General features: G+C 46.0%; 1 protein-coding gene across 1 annotated transcript; it reads left to right on the top strand.

Moving 5' to 3' along the window:
• The first annotated feature begins 140 nt into the window (after positions 1-140).
• Positions 141-20,213, top strand: RNF10 (ring finger protein 10). The gene is made up of 17 exons (XM_035340330.1): positions 141-722; positions 6,246-6,448; positions 7,469-7,668; positions 8,724-8,814; positions 9,824-10,008; positions 10,096-10,232; positions 11,795-11,955; positions 12,496-12,624; positions 12,782-13,040; positions 13,266-13,399; positions 14,436-14,553; positions 14,875-14,976; positions 15,467-15,598; positions 16,326-16,423; positions 16,663-16,723; positions 16,872-17,030; positions 17,879-20,213. The coding sequence occupies exons 1-17, from the start codon at positions 560-562 to the stop codon at positions 17,953-17,955; spliced, it is 2,409 nt and encodes an 802-aa protein (XP_035196221.1). The 5' UTR covers positions 141-559; the 3' UTR covers positions 17,956-20,213.
• The last annotated feature ends 276 nt before the right edge of the window (positions 20,214-20,489 follow it).

A 20,489-nucleotide genomic window follows, 5' to 3' on the forward strand; every position in this document is an offset into this window, starting at 1 on the left:
CTTCCTTTTCTTTCCCCGTTTCTCACGCGGCGCCCGGGCCGTCCCTCGCCTACATCTCCCAGCATGCCCCGCGCCTCCACCTCCCAGCAGGCCCCGCGCGGCCGCCCGGCACTACACCTCCCGGCGTGCCCCGCGCGGCCCGGCTCCATCCGGGTGCCGGCAGAGCTGCGGGCGCCTGGTCGCCATTACGGGGCAGCGGCGGCGGCCGAGCCGGGGCCGGAGCCGGGGCGGCGCGGAGCAGCGGGGCGGCGGGCAGCGCCGTGCGGCCGGGCAGGGCAGGCGGTTCCGGGCCCCGCGGGGCTCCCTCCCTCCCTCCCCTCCTCCGCAGCTCTCCCCGCGGCTCGCCCGGAGCCCCGCAGGCCCGGCCCGGCCTCCCGCGGCCTTCCCCCGGTTCGAGCGGAGCGCCGAGAAGATGTCGCCATGAAGGAGGCCGAGGCCGCGCTGCGCCGCCCCCGCCGCTCCCCGCCGCGGGCCATGAGCCTGGGCCCCCGCCGGCTCCGCCAGCGCCCGCCGTGCCCCCCCGCCCAGGGCCGCCCCTCGCCCGCCGGGGCGCCCGTTGATGCTGCAGAGCCCGCCCGGCGCCGCCCCCTCCTCCGCCCCCGCCATGGACAAGAGCAGCCCCTGCGGCTCCGGTGCGCCCGGCTCCTCGGCCGGCGGCAAAGGGCAGCAGCCGCGGTCCGCGTCGGCGGGGCCCGCCGCCGGGGAGTCTAAGCCCAAAGGCGGTGAGCGCCGGGGGGGAGAGGGAGGGGAAGAGAGAGAGAGAGAGGGGGAGGGAGGGAGAGAGCGGGAGGGAGGGAGAGAGGGGAAGGGAAGGGTCCGGGGGCAGCCACGGAAAGGGAGCAGCAGCAGGCCGCAGGCATCCCGGTGCCGAGCTTGGGTGTATGGTGGAGCAGAACTTCCTCCCCCCCGTTGTTTGTTTCTCAGCTGGCCCTTGGTAGGCTTCCCTTCAGGTCACCGCTGGGGTTTGCTTTCTTTTTCCTTCCTCTTTCAGCCCTGTTTCCTGTTGGGTGAGCTGCGGTTCATCTCCTTTCTGAAGGGGCATGTTTGGTTTCCACTAGCGTTGGAGTAATCAGTTTGAGAGCCAGAGCTCTGATTTTGTACTGAGAACACGATGGCCTCTGCCAATTAGAAGAGCCTTGACTTCATTCTGGGCTCTGGTTAAGTGCAGTGCTCTGTCTTGCTTAAGGAGGTCTCGCAGCATACCTAGCATTCCCATTACAAGCTGTGTTTTGGTAACCTATTTTGGAAGAGTTCAGAGTGCAAGTTGCTTGCTTATCTGGTACTTTAATCAAAGTGTTGCAGCTGTCAGTGCAAACAGCCAGTTTTGCTGACAGCGCGGGTCGTGATGAGCCATTATGGTCCCTGTCATGCATTTTTTCAAGGTAAGACCTAAACCGCCCCCAGTTCCCTAAAGCTGACCAGGAGCAGAAAGTTCCTGGCATCCCTGCTTTTTTTTTATTTTTTTTTTCAAAACCTAAAAACGGGGCAGTAGTGCTTGAAAGGAGTGGGTTTAGTCCCAGCAGCATGAGGAGGCTGCCTGCAGGTCGCTACAGCACCATCACCGTACCCATTTCCTTCCACAGTGCTTAGTTCCTGTAGCACTTACGGTGCTCCACGGAGGGTTAACAAAGTCGGTATCTGGGAGGTGTTGCAATCTGGAATGGATTTGCAATTCTTTGGCAGCGGTAGCAGGATTTCATGCATTTTATTACTGGTAGCCACTGTTGTTGTTTTTCAGTCTCTTATTTCCATTTTCCATGGGCAGTGGAAGCAGGGGATGCCAGATGCTAGGTATGCAGCGGGAGTTTTTAGAACCAGATCTTTGGCTTCAGCTGTTTTTACGAAGCGTATAAACCTCTGTGTTTGCATTGTGACAGGTAGTGTGAAAGCCTGGCAGACCCAAGGCTTTCCCGTTGCGGAGGACTGGTTTCTGTCCCCATCTCACCAAGGGTACCTCGGTACGACAGCCGAGGTGTGTGACGTGTGGAGGGAGGGTTGGTCACAGAATATGAACGTTCTTCAGCAGGGGAGCTAAGACGGCCCGTTCTGCGCTGGTGTGCCTGCGTGTAGAAGAAACAGTGTCTGGGGTGAGGAGGGAAGTCCAGGCTCTCTGTCATTCCAGCCCCAAATGAAAGGGTTATGGAAGGATTCTTGTGGGTTGCCACATTTTACAGGCTTGAAGCAAGGTCACAAGTTGAGGAGGAGCAGTGAGGATATAAGTCCTGACGCCTGTTGTTGTTCTACTCCAACAAAACAGACTAACTTTTAATCAAAAAAAAAAAAAAGTTATTTTGAAGACTTCTTTTTAAATGCAACAGAATTACTTGGTATGACACCGTTCTGCCTCTGAGATGTTTGTTTTTTAACTAAAGTGGAGGGAGGAGTGATCCGGGATGAGTTGCTACCTTTACAGTGCATTGAAGAGGCTTATAAAAAACAGGAACTGTTTTGTAGGGGTAGATGTATACTGGGAGTCTCTTCACTGCAGCGTCCTGAAAACTAAAATGAGAAGGGTCTCGTGGTCAGATGAGGGCCAACAGCCATGGGCTGAGCATCCAGGCTGCGGCCGTGCTAAAGGGTGGGTGTGTTTTGGTAGCTGTTGAGCGCGAGGCGCTGGCATGTCACCGCACAGGATTTCTGTCTGCAGTTCCTTGTTCACCTGGAAATGGCGTGGCTACCTGTCGCTGGTGTGGCCCGCCTGGTTTCTCCCCTGTTTCAGGAACTGTGCAGGAGGTAATCTGAAAACTTTGGGTCTCCTTTGAAATGGAAAGTATTTGTGAGGGACTGCAGCCCATCCCCAAAAGGCTGACCTTTAGTTTCACGTTTGCACCAATGGTCACTGTTAATCCCGCCAAGCTTTTGTCCTTTATGTCCTTTTTAGAGCTACCTGCTGTGGTCGAGTCCAGCTGAGGAATTGAAGAAATGGCCTCTCCTGCAGCCTTGTAGGCCCTCTGTCCTGGGGAAATTGTGTTCCAGCTACTTTTCAAGCTTGGTCTTACAAACTAAACTCAGAACTTTCCAGCAGAAAAAGTATTTTCTGGTTATGATAGTGAGCCACTAGGAGTCCCATCCCATGAGAACGGAATGAAGTAGTGAAAGGAAAATAGCCGGGCTGGGTTTCTGCGCAGTCCTTGGGACCTGACGGACAACAGGAATTCTTGTCGGCATTCCCGGGCCTTTTCCTTACAGCACAAACATGCGTTGCCAGGGAGCGTGGCTGCTTATTCACCCCTTGCTCACCGGGATATTTACCTTAGCCGCACAAATCTCTTCGATGTGCTTTCATGCAAACGCCCTGGGGGCTTAGATCGATCCCTCACCCAGCTCCCCTTGTGCAGTACGATTTCCTCGAACACTGCTCAGCTGAAGACGCAAAGATGGAAGGAAACCTCAGTCCTTGTCCCAGCAGCAAGCAGTACTGCAGCTCCAGGACCAAAGCGGTTGCCTTTGGCTGCCTTTAGGCCCGGGAACTTGAACTCCCCTGGATGTGGAGGTCCCCTAACAGAAGGTGGTGTCCATCAGGGGAACCCCAGGTGGTAGGGCTCGCTCTGAAAGGCAAGGACAGCTTTGTTGCTGGTGTTATCAAATTATATAGACACTACTTTATGAGTTTTCTCTCGGAGTGTGAACGGGTAAATATATTGCAGGTTCAGCCTTGTGAGAAGTGCAGAAGGGCAAATTGAGGCCCTGAGTCAAGAATAAGTACCTCACCCACGCTGCTCCTGCTCGTTTCTAACTTGCCAAAAAGTGGGAAAAGAACCCCCCAAACCCAAACAGGGGGGAAGAAAAGAGGTGGTCCAGTTCACAAACGCCTGTTTCAAACTTCTGGTGGTCTGTGGACTTACTTCATTGCTATGCTGATGGCCCAGAATCCTCTGAAGTAATCCTAAATAATTACTCTGGGAGGGGAAACTGAAGTGTTTTTAGACTGTCCCGTGAGGTCCTTCCTAAGGAAGGCACAGGTGGAGAGGACTTCCCTGTGAAATTAAAAGCCCTTACAGGGGCTCGCAGAGGCTCCGGGAGCCTGTCTGAAGTGGTGCAGCATGCCAGGAATGTGTGTAAACCGGCTGGTGACAAGCTGGTGCCTTTGATGGTGACTAACTTGATGAAAACTACAAGGGTTGGGAAATTCTCCTGTTAGCTGCAGGTACAAGCTGCCCTTGGGCCTCATGAAGGATCATCAGAACCCACTTCAGGCTGAGTGTGTCCTCGGGAGTTGTTTCCTTCCCCCACAGTTCGTGATTGCAGAGGAACTGCAAAGTCACTATAGGCACAGTGGGCTTGTGCCTCTCTGGGGTGTGCACTGCGACTGCGGGTTTCAGAGGGTGGTTGGGCTCTGAAGTGCCAGGCTCTGCTCGTAGTTACCAGGAGCAGTGCTCCATCCCTTCTAAATGCCTGAATTTGTGACCGGAGCCTCAGGGGTGTTGTTGTAGCCTCTTTCCCACAAACACTCTCAAAAAAAGGTCTATCTAAATAATCGCCAAGCCAGACCGGGTTACACCCTGAGTGCTTGGCAGCTTCTGGTGTGTTTTTTTCCTGATAACACCGAGCCCAAGTGCTTTCAGCCTGGTTTGTGCTGCAGGCTGCGGGGCTGAGCACGGCCGTGTTCTCAGGGGGTTGGTTTAGTTCTGGATTAAGGACTCGGCCTTTGGAAAGCAGAGTAAGTGGTCGGCTCCGGTGACAAAATCTGCTTGCACAATGACTGTCACATCACGCAAAAGCAGCAGGAGGCTCATGTGACTTCTGTAGCTCCAGTTGCAGGCAAAGATTGGAGTCTGCCACGAGCAGGAAGCAACAGGCACCTTCAGCCCAGTCACGGCGCTCTGGTGGAGCGATTTACTACGTGGTTGGGTACTCAGTGACAAACAGTAATGCACAGACCTTCCACTCCAGTGCCCCCCTCGTTTTGGGGGTGTCGATGGCAGAGAAAACTAAAACTAACCAAAAAAAGGGAGGCTGTGAGGGGTCCCGTTCCAGCTGCTGTGCCTGCTCAGGAGGTGCTGCAGGGGAAGGGCCGAGCTGGAGGCACCGGTGATGAAAGCTGCCTGTGAGTAATGTGGCCAGGAGTTAGGGGATGTGGCTGCTGCCACACAGGCCTTATTTTAAGGGGTGGGGAGGACTACACGACACAGGAAAGGAGAAACTAACAGGCCTTTAAGGACAGGATCAGGATGTCATAACCAGCGTGAGGCGTTGCTGTGCGTAACGCTGAGTATCTGGGGCTGGGGCTGGCAGCCGTGCACAGACCTCTGGGCCTGGGGAGTTCACCTCCCCGGTTTCTCGACCTGACTCCTACGGCTGAAACGGCAGCTGGTGGGAGCGCGAGGTTAACGGGTGGGCAAGCAGCCTGCTGTGTAGTCGGGACACCTCTGATGTTGGGTTAAGGCTATGAGAAGTGTCTTCATAGCCCTCATTTACTGTTCCAGCGGTCTAACGAGGCAGCTGTTTACATGCAGGAAACACCTCTCAAGACCCTGAGGGACTTTCCTGCTCTCGTGAGCCTCGACCCTGTGGTGTTTTGCTTTGTGCTTTCCCCTCTGTTCCCTGTGTCGTGGCCAGGGCTGTGCGCAGCGCGCTCAGCCAAACACGCTCCTCGCTGCCTGGGTCGGTGGGCTTGGTACTTGGGAACGGGGTTTGTGCCCCGCAAGGCCAAAGCGTTGGGCTCATCCCTCAGGATCGATCAGCATTTGTTGGTTTTATGAAAGCAAAAGGGTGTTTTTAGAAAGGAATTGGATCTGTTGGGGACTTCTAAGCGTAGGGGCAGAACTGAGGGAAAATAGGCCACAGGGTCCTGCAAAGTGGGAGACTTCGAGACAAACGCAGGCCGCAGTGTTTATATAAGGATATTCAGAATATTTATATAGGATATTCAAAAATGGAATGAAAAATGGCCCCGTTACAAAACTTGACAACAACTGGGTATGAAGATGTAGCGCTGCTGTTTACCACTTAACACACAGGTGACACCTCAGGCCGGTGTCTGGCGATGACTATTCCAGATCTGGATGAAGAAAACTGAGCTGCTCTAAGAAATACAAAGCACAGCAAATAAATCCTTCTGTACTCCTTGACCAGCTCTTTGGACAGTAATAGGAGTGAAATGGTTTGTGGGCTGGAGGAGATCTTGGCATAAACACAAGCCCTTTAAGCAGTGCTGGCACCAGGTGCCGGGTTGTGCTGCCTCCGGGGTGCTGCGCGTGCGGCGAGCTGGGGTCTGTCCGTCTGATCCTTCTTTTCTCTTTCAGATGGAAAGAATGCGAATGGATCCAAACAACGTTATAATCGTAAAAGAGAAACTGCATATTCCAAAAATGAGAACTTTTCCAGTCAGTCCCGTCGCTCCAATTCACAGAAAAGCAAAGCTTTTAACAAGATGCCCCCTCAGAGGGGAGGTAGCGGCGGAAGTGGCAAACTTTTTAGCTCTTATAATGGTGGAAGACGAGATGAGGTGAGAATCGTAATGCCGTGTCTCCAAGGCCTTCTTGCTTGGGACGAGAGGATCACTCTGACCTGCCTAGATAGGTCTTCTGTATTCAGCTCCTGGGCTGGGAAGGGAAGGAGCGATAAGAGGTGCTAACATCGTTGAGATGCCACATTGAGTGTGAGCAGAACAACTTTGCAACAACAGAAGAGGAGTGCTCTCTGCTCTGAGAGACTTGCAATAAAAAGGAACAGTAAAACTAGTGGAAATGCCACCTGAGGAATGGGTACCTAGGCAGGCCACATACATATCTCAGGAAAAAAAGGTCCTTCATGAAAATACGTAGCGATACACTTTCTAGCTTTTAAAAGTCCGGGATGATTGTGTCTAACCACTTGAGTGTACAAATTTGCACGTGGTAGTGGCATTGGGAAAGTAATCAAATTAGCCTTGGTGACATCAAGATGGAGTAAAAGCAGACTGGGGCTTCTTATGCTGCTGTGGGTATGCATACTGTAGATCACTGGTGGGTTTGCATTGATACAGAAGTCATTGATTTTTTTTCAGTTTTAGTGGATGAGCAAAGCTACCTACCTAAAATACTAACTCTGTCAAAACTCTTTCTGTCTCTGTTCAATTCTCATTCTCTGCTTTGTTATATGAAAACTAACTACAAACAAGTATCATTTGTGCAATAGTAGTCAAGTATGTGTTACTGGCCATATAAAAGAATACTGTCAGGATTTCAACAACTTTCTGCTGTTATTAACCTTGGCTACTAGGTATTGTTGGCTTTTACTTGTTGTTTGGGTTGTTTTTATGCTCTCCTCCATTTCCTCCGTGTGGGGTAAGACCACTCAGTTCTAACTTTCAGGTTCTCATGCACTTTCGCTGCAGTGCTTGATTTGCGGAATGGGAGTAGGAGAAGGTGAGTCAGTGGGTGCTGCGTATTCTGCACATAATTGCTGCTGGGGCCTGGGTATCAACTTGAACTGATGCTTTTGTGGTAAAATCTAGCAAGTTCTAATAAATGCTGTTGTCTCTTAGGTAGCAGAGGCTCAACGGGCAGAGTTCAGCCCTGCCCAGTTCTCTGGTCCCAAGAAGATTAATCTGAACCACTTACTGAACTTCACTTTTGAACCCCGTGGCCAAGCAGGCCATTTTGACGGGAATGGACATGGCAACTGGGGGAAAAGGAACAAGTGGGGACATAAGCCTTTCAACAAGGAACTCTTCCTACAGGCCAAGTGAGTGGAAGACTAGCAGGGTTCTCAGATTTCTGCAGAGACAGTAAGCCGTAAGGAGCAATCAGCCAGGGAATTGTTTGGTCTTGAACTTTTCCAGGGTAAAGTTACCTCTAGTGTTTTTAGTGCTCACGGCTACACTTGGAAGGGAAAAAAATATATGCAGTTATCTTCTTTACCTATTAATAAGGTATCTGATTGACTGAATCTTTTGGACACAAGCCAATTAGTCTTCTGACTTACTTTTCCAGCATCATTTGTGGAATATGACACTCCATCTGGGAAGATGTATGTAGTTCCTTTATGGAAAGTTAACATTTCTTCCAAAAAAACCCCAGCATGTTGAGATGGTAGAGTCAGTGGTTGCTGGATTAAAGCTAATCTGAATTTAAGTCCCAGAAACAATTACTCATATGGGTGTCTCTCTTAATTCTTAAACTGCTGTTTCAGGTTGGCTTCACATCACAGGTCCCTAAGTATGTAATCGTGTCCCAACCAATGATCAGTATGGTAATCCAGCAGCAGAATTTCTTTTGACTGGTAGTAATGGTCACTTTCACTGGAATTTGAAGTGCTTCCCATATCACTTCCCATATCTGATCATGTTAAATATAATAAAAACTATTTTCAGTGTTAATGCTTCTAGTTTTTCCCTATTGATTTGTGGCTTGATTTTCACTCACTGTAGTGAAATCTGCTTGCAGGAACTCTAGTAGTTCTACTTCTTGTAAGCATGCTCTTTCCACTTGTGGATTCCCTATTTTTAAGAGATCCTTGATGGAGCTGGCTCTGTTTCTTCAATTTGTCTGAAAAAATGTTCTGCCCGTCTCACTCTGTAGGTAGTATGCGATGCTATGTCTAACTGAAATTAGACATTTCTGTATTCTGGGAATCTGATCATGAACTGAACTCCGTTGGGTTTTGTTGTGTGTCCAAAACTACTGTGTCCAGTAGTTTTCTGCTGGACAAAGAAGAAGCTCTGAGAATCCTGTGGGATAGTTCTCCAAGAATTTTTAGAAACAACTGAGTGGATCATCTGTCTCTTTGCCTTTCCCCAGCTGCCAGTTTGTTGTCTCTGAAGAACAGGACTACACAGTCCACTTTGCTGATCCAGATACCTTGGTCAACTGGGACTTTGTGGAGCAAGTGGTCAGTCGTGATGGGCTAGATTTTTTTTTCTTATTAAGAAACTCAATCTGTCTTTAACTGCTTCTTTGTGATGTTACGTAAAACTCAGCTGTTTCTGAGCTTCAGGCCTTTTCTGTCACTCCCACAATACTGGGAATGATCTGTCATGGAATATATTATGAAGTACTTTGATGACAGGAAAAGAGAAGTGTTAAAATCTATTAGGAAAATTAGCAGCTTCTTCTTGCTTTCGCAGATGGGAGCTCATCAAAAATAGTATCTGACATTCTGTAGACTCAGTCCTTGTGATCAAGATATTAACAGAAAACTTGGGCATGAGTCCATGAAAGAGGACTAGAGTGTAGAATTTTGAAGAATTATCTTGTGCATAGGTGGCCCATCTTGCCTAGCAACAAAGTGGAAAATCTCCTGATAATTGTGGCCAGAACTTTGGGTTACCTCAAGTAAAGCTTAGTCTGAGAAGACTAATTGTGGTGGATGGTGTAGCTGGTAGGGAGGTACATTTACTGTTACCTGACCCTATGAGAGAACTGAAAAATCAGGTGCTTGGTTGGCTGTTTTGTCTCTGCAACGTACAGATGCTAACAAAACATCTGACTAAACTAGAATGTTCATGAAAATAGGTAAGTTCAGTCTCTCAGTTAAACAGGACTGCGCAATTGTGCTGGTGTGAGGTGATAGTTCTTTTGCTGACTTCTTCATGTTTGAATTCAGATGATGACGATGATCTCTTAAGAGATGACAAATACAAGAGGGGAAAACATGAGAAGAGTTGCTCTTTTAATGTCATTAGAGTAAAAATACTCTATGGGTTGGCTTTGAAGGCTATTCTGCATATTGACCAAAATGGTTATTTAGTTCATGGTGTACTTAATTTCCTGGTAAATAAGCAGAACCTGAAGAACTGGCAGATTAATATGTTAGAGTAGATCTTACAGGTTTAGTTTCTGTGCTACAGAATGATTTCCAAGTCTATAACTTGCACTATTCCTCTCGTGTGCTGTTTCAGCGAATTTGTAGCCACGAAGTACCCTCTTGCCCAATCTGTCTGTACCCGCCTACAGCAGCAAAGATCACCCGCTGCGGGCATATCTTTTGTTGGGCATGTATCCTTCACTATCTGTCCTTGAGTGAGAAGACCTGGAGTAAGTGCCCTATTTGTTACGGCTCTGTTCACAAGAAGGATCTTAAGAGGTGAGGCTTGATATGTATTAGATGATATATATCACGGAAATACTATTTTTTCCCTGTGAAAATAATAACCTCCTCCTTACGTTGCAGTGTTATTGCTATGGAAACACGCCAATATGCAATTGGTGATGTCATTACGATGCAACTTATGAGAAGAGAGAAAGGTGTTCTGATAGCACTGCCCAAATCTCAGTGGATGAATGTGGTGCAGTCTGTTTACGTTGGAGGTGAGTGTATCTGAGTGGTTGGCATCCTGCTCCTAACTGTGGCTTGGACTTGGCTAAAGATTTCCCATGGCAATGCAATGCTGCCATCTTAAAATAGTTCACACCACAAAGCATGGGCTCCAGCAGCCGAAAACCTTAATGACTACATCTTAATAATAAGCAATCTACCCATACTGTGTTTTTTCTAAGACTTTAACTTGTGCTCTGTTTCCCTTCAAGTTACTGTGCTGCAGACTTGTGCCTTCTCAATTTTTGTTATAGCTTGGTGTGCGTTTTGTCTTGTACAGTCATTGGTGTCATTCTTGCTGCTTTAGTTGGCTCTACAGTGTCCTTAACTTTTGCCTTCTGGCTCCTCATTCTACAGCTTGGCAAAAATAACTGTGTCTAAGCTATTTCAAGGATGTATTCTTCAACAAGGTTTTCATCATCTTCGCTTATCGACTAAGACCTGTGAACGATTTGGGGAAATAGTCAAAATTGTTGCAAACCTATTCCAAACATCTGTTGCCTGACTTCTGCAGTTTTCTCCAGTCAAGCACTGTGACTAATGTATCATCATCTTATCTGTTGGTATCGTGAAGATTTGGTGACTAAAGAAATAATTTTACTTAGCATTGCTGTTTTGTGGGCTGTCTTGGCTCGCTTCATTTTGCAGCCGCATTTGTGAAAAGCTGTATGTGTTTCAGCTCTCTGTAAAAAGTCAGGTCTGCTAACTCACAATGGGTATCCAGCATGCAGAGCTTGTGCTTACATGTCCCTCGGTCTTTGAAAATAAAGGACTCTAAGTTATAAAGCAACAAACCCTTCTATCCTTCAGTCCAGTACTGGTTTTGAGATCATTCCAAACCCAGAAGCTTCACCGTTAATGGGATGTTCTGCAGAGTCCTTAAAAGAGGTTGGACCCTTGGGTCCAGTGAATATGTGTGCGCTGTGATTCTGTACTTGCTGTAAAGCTTATTGTTAAGACAATTGCTCTAGTAACAAGACAACTATGTTTTGCTGAACCTTGGAATTCTTTAGTTTGTTTCTGCTGTGCTTCCTGTGAAAGACTAATAATGTTTTGTACAGGTTTTAAATATATAAGGGTTTAGGAACTAGTTCGAGAGAAAACAGAGGTAGGTCACTTCTGCAAAACTTCCAGTTGCAGTATTTTTGAGTATAGAGAGAAGAGGAAGAAGCTGCAGGCTGGATTTTCAGGAAACTTTGACCATCCAGGGCTTCTCAGGGGTGATGCTTCCACAAAAAAAAAAAACAGAAACAAAACAAAAACAAACAAAAAAACTTGGACTTGAGTTTTGAAGCTTAGCCACTTAATTATGAAGTTGCGGGTAAACTGCTGTGTCAGGGAGATCTGTGTAGCAGAGAAGGTATGTGGCACGAGCTTGTGTCATCAGTGGTATAAAGTGACATACAGAGTTTGTATCAAACTCTGTCCACTTGGCAGTGGATTAACTCGAAGTTGAGCCGTAATGAAACTTCAGAAGAAATGGCAGTTCCTGGTGCCAGTTCAAACTGGTGCCTCTACGTGAAGATTCTAATGGTTTGGTGCTCCTTCTGTTCAGATGACCAGCACAGCCAGTATTCCAAACTGCTTCTGGCATCCAGGGAGCAGGTCCTGCAGTTGGTGATTCTGGAGGAGAAAGCAGCATTACTAAAACAGTATGAGGAGGAAAAACATACCCCGGAGGCATGCTTTATTGAGGCTGCTATCCAGGAACTGAAGGTGAGAACCTCTTCGGATGTTTTTAGTAACGTTATTTTTAACAGTATGTTGAGCATTTATCTTTTGCTGCTTAAGTGGTTGTGTGTGATTATTCTGGTCTCTGTGATGTACACACTAGCAAGATGGTGATGTTTACTGCTAGAACAGCAATATGAACCTTGGAGGAGATGGTAGCCCTTGGGCTCCTGGTATCTGATGTGACATTCAGGATAACAGAACAGAATGCATTTTATTAAATGGTATTCCTCCCAGAAATGTGAGAGTTCTCATTTAAAAGGAAGATAGGTTTCCCTTTCAGGTCTAGTAATTCCTGGGATAACTTCTATCAAACAAACATAAGCAAACGTAGAGAATATTCCTTTTAAAAGGAATTTGTGTCCTGCAGTGGGAGAGGACTGCTCTTCAACGGTCTGTCTTTGTCACAGATGTATTATAGATCTATGAAAACCTGAAGTATAGAACAAGGTTAAAGATAATTATGGTGATAGTCGCCTGGCTAAAATAGGAAACTGAAACTTGTTCTCTGTGGGTGACCTGTAGGAGCGAGAAGCAGCGCTCTCTGCTGACAAGGATAAAAGCAGTGGCATTGCTGGAATTAGTGCGGCTGTGGAAGAATTGGTCCTAGACAGCTCCAAGTCTACGGAGCCTGCAGTTTTCCAAGAGAAAAAGGTGGGTAAGAGTTGTGTTTGGGCGGATCTCGTTGAAAACTAGTCCTGCCACTTTACACAGCGGTGCAGGATGAACTGGTACCAAAGATTTTAGCAGAAATTATCATCTTTTGAAAGTGGTGATTGTGGTACTAACTGTATGCTCTCTGCTGTGGTAGTGTGGAGTGGAGTATCTCTCTGCATTTGATGAGGAGCTTGTGGAGCCTTGCTCTGATCTGGCAAGTTCCTTTTTGCCTCCCGTGGAATCAGAAGAGGCAGTGCTGGATGAAGAGAAAGTACCTGAGGTGGATGCCGTAGGGGAACCTGATGTGAAAGCTACAGAAGAATTAAATCCAGCTGAAACAAGCTACCAAGAATGTAAAGATACAGTTAGCAGTGGACATCATAACAACTCTCCTTTTTACTATTTCTATCAAGGTAAGCACAATGAAATCCTGCAGTCATGGAGGCAGAGGTGTGTCCTTTGCGTTCCTTTCTGGGGAAGACATTTGTCAGGTCAATAGATTCAGCTAAGCTCTGTGAAATAAAACTTCTAGACCTTCAGAGAGGTTTTAGTTTCATTACTGGTGAATGGACTGAGGTGGGGAGAAGAGTATTAACAATTAACAGGCAAAGAACAACTGATAATGTCTTGTTTTACAGCGGAGGATGGACAATGTATGTATCTTCACCCTGTGAACGTTCGGTGTCTTGTTCGTGAGTATGGCAGCTTGGAGAAGAGTCCAGAGAAGATAACTGCAGCTGTAGTGGAGATAGCTGGCTACTCAATGACAGAGGTAATTATTTCATCTTCACGTTCTGGTAATTTGATCTTAGCAGCTGGCAGGTGAGATGTTTCTCTTTGATAATGAGAAATAAACACTGAATGGGTAGGCGTGCTTATCTGTGAAGGACATCTGTGTAAGGTGCAATACTTGAAGTTGATCTTGATCAGCAGACTGCAGTCTAACTTGCTTTCTTCTACTAGAAGGTAGGAAGTTTTAGGAGTAAGAGAATTGTAAGCTTAACATTGGTTTGTTCTTAAGAGTAGCTTGAATTAGGCACGTCTTTCTGAACCTGAAGGAGTGTTCTGCAGCATCTGTCTTCAGCAAACAGCTGCTTCTGAGCATCAAGGGTAGAGGTGGGATGTTAGGTAAAGTAAGAGGGTGGAAGGTAACTTCAGTGTTTGAGATAGAGGCATCTCTGAGGCAGTGAAGGTGCTTAAGACACTGAAGTTCTAGAAGAGAGAATGGATCTTGAATTCCTTGGCCTTGGTTAAACTACTGTAAGAACTGGCATATGCCGTAACAATTACGTGTAATTCCTAATTAATCTTTATTAAAGTGTATGTTTGAGTAAGAACGGATGCAGAGAGTGAATTCTCTTCAAGTTTTTCTTCTCTGCAAGGAAAAATACAAAACTCACCTTGTTTCCATCAAGCAAAGTGGTGGTTGACAGACAAAAGAATTTAAATGCAAAAGGCAAATGTAGTCTAGTGCAAGCATAAGTGCACCACGTGACTGGTGGTGTAGAATTTTATTCCAGTGATGTGAGAACAGAGGAATAACAAGAAGATCAATAACTGAACTGGAGTAACTTTGTCCAGATATAGTTATGAAGTAGTTGGTGAAGGTTTTGGAGCATTTGGTGCTGACTTGAGGCATCGTTCACACTTCAGTAGTTTATAGAGTGATTATTGTGTCACTATGCTGTGTTTTTTTTCCATTTGATCTGATGAAGGTTGAGCGTTGTGTCTCAACATCAGTATGGCAGCAGCCTCTAGACCTTGTTGCAATGATGCATCTGCTCTTTCTCTTTTTAAAAAAAAATCAGGATATAAGACAGCGTCATCGCTACCTCTGTCATTTGCCCCTCACCTGTGAGTTCAGCATTTGTGAACTGGCTCTGAAGCCACCTATCATCTCTAAGGAGACTTTAGAGTTGTTCTCAGGTTGGTACTACTTTTCTACTCGTCTCTGTCAGTGGATCTGTGGGAAAGAAGTGGGAGTAGTTCTCCCTTCATGGCAGAAAAAGGAACGTAAAGAGCAGCTTTACTCCTCTTTCGTCAACTGTGTGATGACTGTTTAGGCAGAACAACCCCTATTCACTGCTGTAATGACAACAATTACACAAAGAATAAAAAGGAAGAGCATATGTTGTTTTGTAAGCATGTCTTGTTGCTAATGAGTTATAACTGAACACGCTCACAAGTAAAACATTGCCAAAGTATCGGTGTGGTTCTTTTATATCCAATGTTGTGTGTTGCTCCTAGATGACATTGAAAAGAGGAAACGCCTACGGCAGAAGAAAGCTCGTGACGAACGACGACGTGAACGCAGAATTGAGATAGAAGAAAACAAGAAACAGGGCAAATGTAAGTCCTGCTGGTGGATTCCCACTCATCTTTAGTTGCTGAGCTGATTTCTTGAGCTATAGAATGAACTCCAAGGCCTTTAGTTTGTAGTGGGTACTTAGAGTGAGATTACCATGTATTAGGAGCAGTCTCTGCAGTGAGTAAAACATGCGGATTTAGGGCATTAAATGATGTTATGCCTTTCCTGCATAGTCAGATGTTATGGGAGAGAGATGGCATTCGAGGGCACAACTATCTCCTTGATATATACAGCTCTCAGAATTCTTGATTTCTGTTTTTATAGTAATCATTGTTTAGAGTGGAAAGTGAAGAAGGCAAAAAGAATTGCCTGGGAGCTGCTTCCATCCAGCAGCAGGGCTTGTACTGGTCTCTAAAATAGCAGATGGAAAGAAATTTTTTGAGCTGGCACCTCCTCAAATCCTGAAACAAGTTGCATGTTGACAGTCTTCCCCCACGTTGTGTAGTGCTTTAATTCAAAGCCTCTTTCTAGATCCAGAGGTCCATATTGCTTTAGAGAATCTGCAGCAGTTTCCTGCTTTTACATCTTGCCATGGAGAAACCAGCACTGATCATCAGAGCTTCTGTTCTTCTCCTCTTGGCAGAAGCCCTGTGTTTCAGACAGGTGAGCATCTGCAGAAACATGTTACATCTAGCTCTTGGTTGTTCTCTGGGGATCTACTGCTCAGGTCATCAGACTAAACTTCCTTAATACTGACCAAAGACGACTCTCCTAGATTGCTTCCAAGATCCTACACAGAAGACTGAGACTGCTAAGAGATTCTGGTTGTCTGTCTGCTTTTTACTGCTCCTACTTTAGTGACAATGCTGTCTACGCTGCAGTTACCGTACTGTTTCAATCTTTGCTGAGGCAGAAGAGAGGAAAGGGGATGGGACGGGGAAAGGAAGAAGTGTGTGTATGCCAGGAAAACACCACTAGCATTTTTTTTCTTTCTACCTTCTCCATCTTCCCATCATGTTGTAGTAAAATAAAACATAACTGGTGGGCACTCAGATTGTTGTCCAGTTACGCTTTACCAAATGTTTTATCTTGCTGTTCATAAAAAAACATTAAATAGATGCTATTCTTAAATGTATTTTTCGAAATAAGCAAACAGAAGGCACCCCAAAACTAATTCAAAAACAAAATCACCCTGCAAATCTTCCTTAAATTAAAATACTGAGGAAATTTAGGAGTTTCCACTGTGTGATTAATAGATGGAACTGGTAGGATAAATATGGTTAATTACAGAAGATAAGAAAACCTTTTATTTTTGTTTCATATCTGGAAGCTGCAGAGTAAGTGCCTTTGCCAATTGCATTTGGCATTAATTAACTGCTTTTCTCTGTAGAGTCTATTCCAACTCCACTGTCACCTGCTGCCAGCCAGGCCAGCCCGTTGCTCTGTGGGAGCTTAGAAGAAGACTCTCCGTTCCCATCCTTTGCCCAGGTAAGCCATGTGACAGAGTAAATCTTGTTGGAATTACCGGGGTCTTAGCTGGGGTTAGGTCTAAGAGTACAATTGCTTCCTCACAAAAGCAATGTGGGATGAAACTCACAGAGACAGCATGGAGTTTGAGTGCTGTAAGGGGTTCCTAGATTTTCTTGCCACTTTGGGATATGCAGGATTGTTCTGGTGCGTGGGGTTCAATTGGATCTTTAATTGGATCTTACTACTTTTTTTGATAGATGTTGAGGGTTGGAAAGGCAAAACCAGAAACGTGGCCCAAACCTGCTCCGAAGACAAGAGGTAAGAAAACTTGGTATTGCTGTGTTGGCTTCCTTTCTGTGCATCTAAATCTTAAGAAATCTTACAGCTTCACAAGAAACATCTGGAGTGTGGAGAGGCATCCGCACTGCCAAAGTTTTATAAAGCCCTCTCCTTTCCTTTCTTTCAGATGAGAACACTCTGGCGCTCCCTGTGCCAGCAGACAGTGATGGAGAAAGTGACAGCTCTGACCGCATGCCTGTGCCCAGCTTTCAGAATTCCTTCAGCCAAGCTATTGAGGCAGCCCTCCTGAAGCTGGACAAACCGTCTGCAGCTGATCATTTGTCAGGTAAGGGAGGGAGTTGGAGGAGAGTGGAGAAATTCTGAAGTAGGAAAAAAAAATAGTATTTCTCCTTCTGATAGAAGTGAGAGAAGGAATTTTGGGGGGACCAAAATTTGGCTGCAGAACAGGTCTGAAGTGTATCAGGTTGTGTTTTATGAGCTTACTGATTAGGGCTTCTGTTAGCCTAAAGCAGCTTTCTTAGAGGGAGCTGAGGTGATCTCCAACTAGCAAAGAATCCTGTTAGGGCAAAGATGTCTTCTGGTCATCACGTTTACCATTGCTATTGGAACTTAAATTGAGCTTTGTCTCGAGGAGGAGACTTCAAAGCTGCCTAGCCTGCTGAGCAGCTGAACTGCCACTGAAGTTTGACCAAAATGTCAAGATACCTGCTAGCTGGAATTTCAGACGAGGGAGTCTGAAACAAATTGAGATAAACTGATAAAATTCATTTATAATGCTTGGTTCTGTTTAGCTTTGGGTTCTGTTTGGAGACTGCATTCAGTGACAGAACTGGAGACGAGAGGCAGGGAGTTTCAGTGAGTTTAAACTCCAATTCTAATGGTTTTTGGACATGGATGAAAGCAGTATCTGAAAGCAAACTGCTGCATTCTTGCAGTCCTAGAGTCTGCCATTGCAACAGCAACCGTAAAATCAGTTTGGCATCTATAGGTGCACGTAGGTGTGATAGTCTCTTAGTGTGTCTGCAGGATTTTTTTGTAAGCTACCTGGTGGTCAGTGAGTTGACAGGAAGTGTCACGAACTGATGGTCATTTAGGAAGGGAAGACTTTATTGTTTCCTGCGTGACGTTCCTGTTCCATGAGAAAAGTGACAATATCATTTTAATTCTTCACAGAGGAAAAGGGAGGCAAGAAAAGAAAGAAACAGAAGCAGAAGCTACTGTTCAGCACCTCTGTTGTTCACACAAAGTGATTCTGCTATTCAAGAGAAGTTTCCTCTCCTGGTTTTCTTTTCCTTTTGCTTTGTTTTGCTGCTAATAGTTTAAGTATTTAAATTTGGACAGACTAAACTTGTGTTTCCAGGGCTTCTAGGGGTTCAGGAGGAAACCATGACAGCATTATGTTGAAGTAAGATCTCTTTATTCCAACTTCACCAAATCGGTTTATACTGAAACAAGGTTTTGAAACAACCCAGAGACCATTCAGCCAAGGCTTCTAGTCTGTGCCATGTCAATTCTCTTGGCCTAATGAGCAGTCTGAAAGTGTTTTACATCTGCATGGCACTGCCAGTCTGCTGCAGTATTGCCTAAGTGAAGGGGCAGAGAGCCTTCACTCCCCCAGAAGTAGTCATGCACAGAAGTCCGTCTGATTGTGACAGTAGTACTGTTTCAGTAAAGCTGTTAAACTGCTCTCTTCAGAAACTGGTTTCCTCTGAGCTGGGAATGGGCAAAAGAGCTTCCTGGCTTTAAAGTGTTAGCTGCTATCTGTTCTTTTTCTAAAGAGCGAGAATTCCTCCTGATCTGGCTCTGAAAGACCTAAAGCTGAGGTGGGCGTAAAGCAGAACTTGGCTAGTTGGTTTTGAAGTGACTCTTGCTGAAATCGTGTATTTCAAAATGCGTACTGGCACTAGTGGTAGAAGGAACTCCTGGCTTCTTGCAGCTGTTCAACTCTGTTTTAATGTGGGTGAGTGAGGCTGCTAATTCTTTTTCCTTTTTTGTCAACCATGGCCAACAAATCCTTTGTAACCAGATCATCTAGAATAAACACTCCACCCTAGGGCTCTTGGTAATAACTACATGAACGATACTACGACCCTGGCTCCTCTGGAATGGGAAGACCAACTGATAGCTGGAGTCCTCAGATATTTTATACCCCAGCAAGGAACGCAGATGGGTTTTTTGCACTGGGGTAAGGGCCTGTATCTGCTTGGTTCTGGGATGTGAGTTGATCTGCACTAAGCACCTCGGGTTATAAACATGCCTCTTCTGGACCCCTGCCCCCTCTTTTTTTGGGTGGTTGCATTCTGCACTGCTTGTGGTTTGATTTAAAGCTAATGAGTTAAGTGGTGTGGATTTTGTTAAATAAAATGAACTGTAGGTGTAATGTACCAGTCAAGGCCAACAGTTGCAATAAATCATACGCGCACACTTAAAGCACTGCAGACTTCTTGAGCTGTAACTTGGAACTCTTGCATCAACACGGAGCATAATACCACTTTGAGCAGCACGTTTAAACCTTAGCATCCGACATTGACTTTCAGGGAGCTGGTGTGAAGTACCAGCTAAGTTACAGGGCAAGTTGTCTCTTCTGTTATGTTCAGCCCCACCTGCCCCAGGAAGGGAGCTGCCTGCACTCTCAGAGGTCTTGAAAAGCTCACGTGCTTCTAGTAAGGAGCAGACTGTGCTCCCTCTGACACTGCTGGTGTGTTCATGGGCTGTGTCCCTATTCTCAAAAGCTTGTCAATACATTGATGCCTGATTTCAAAACAATAGGCTCCCTGTTACACAAGTGCTTCCCCAAGGCGTGTGTGCAAGGGAAGCTAGTACCAGAGTACACGCTTCACAAGGCACTGTATGCAGCTGCAAACTAGAAAGAAGGGGGGTGACGGGAGGTAAAGAATGTTTGTTACCACAGGAGGACAGAGGAAATGCTTGCAAAACACTCTTTGAAAGCCGCTTAATTTCACACTTGGTCACAATTAACTACACTTGAGGGAAAGATAGCACAGCTTGTCAAGAGAGTGCAAAGAAACTAAGACAAGTGCCTAGAAGGGGTAGCACGTCTTGTTAATGCTTCAGATGCGTATTGGAAAATGATTGGTGAGGGAATAGAAAGCCACTAAGCAGGAAAGATTGGAGTATGCAGTTAACTGTGTTCACAATGCTTTTGTTTCCTACTTGTAACAGTATTTTTAAGTCATGGAACAGAGTAACTACCTAAGTGTCTAACCATTATCTGTTGTTCATTATCCCTACGCCTTTATAGTCAACTTTTCTTTGCGGTGGCATTGAGAGAGAGTTGGAGCTGGTACAACTCGCCTCCACTTCTCAGCACTAGAGCAAGGGAAAATAATGCAGGCAAGAACTGTCCCCTGCTGCAGGGGCAGTCTCTGTAGGACAGCATCTTCACGTTGTATCTCGTTTTCCTATGGATTCAAGAGATGCTACCAGCAATACTCCTTTCCTGTAACTGATTGGTGTAACCTTAATAAATATTTAAGCAGTACTTGTACCTATGAGTTTTATAATGGTGAGCCTTGAAGTTCTACCTTACGTTCCCCGTAGTTTCTACTCCCATATAGGCAACTAACGGGTGCTTTGTGACTGAAAACCATGCGTATCCCTATGAATAACAGGTGCACTTGAAGATAAGGTCCAAAACTAAAAGATGTGAGTGCTCGCTGTGTACTGAAGAACTACATTCCTTGTCTGTGCCAACTGCCTACAGCTTGCTTCTACCTCAGCATGGAGATCACGTTGAGCTGCTATGCTCTTTAGTAATTTTGAT

This window comes from Oxyura jamaicensis, chromosome 15 (genome assembly GCF_011077185.1).
Source record: "Oxyura jamaicensis isolate SHBP4307 breed ruddy duck chromosome 15, BPBGC_Ojam_1.0, whole genome shotgun sequence".
NCBI lineage: Eukaryota > Metazoa > Chordata > Aves > Anseriformes > Anatidae > Oxyura > Oxyura jamaicensis.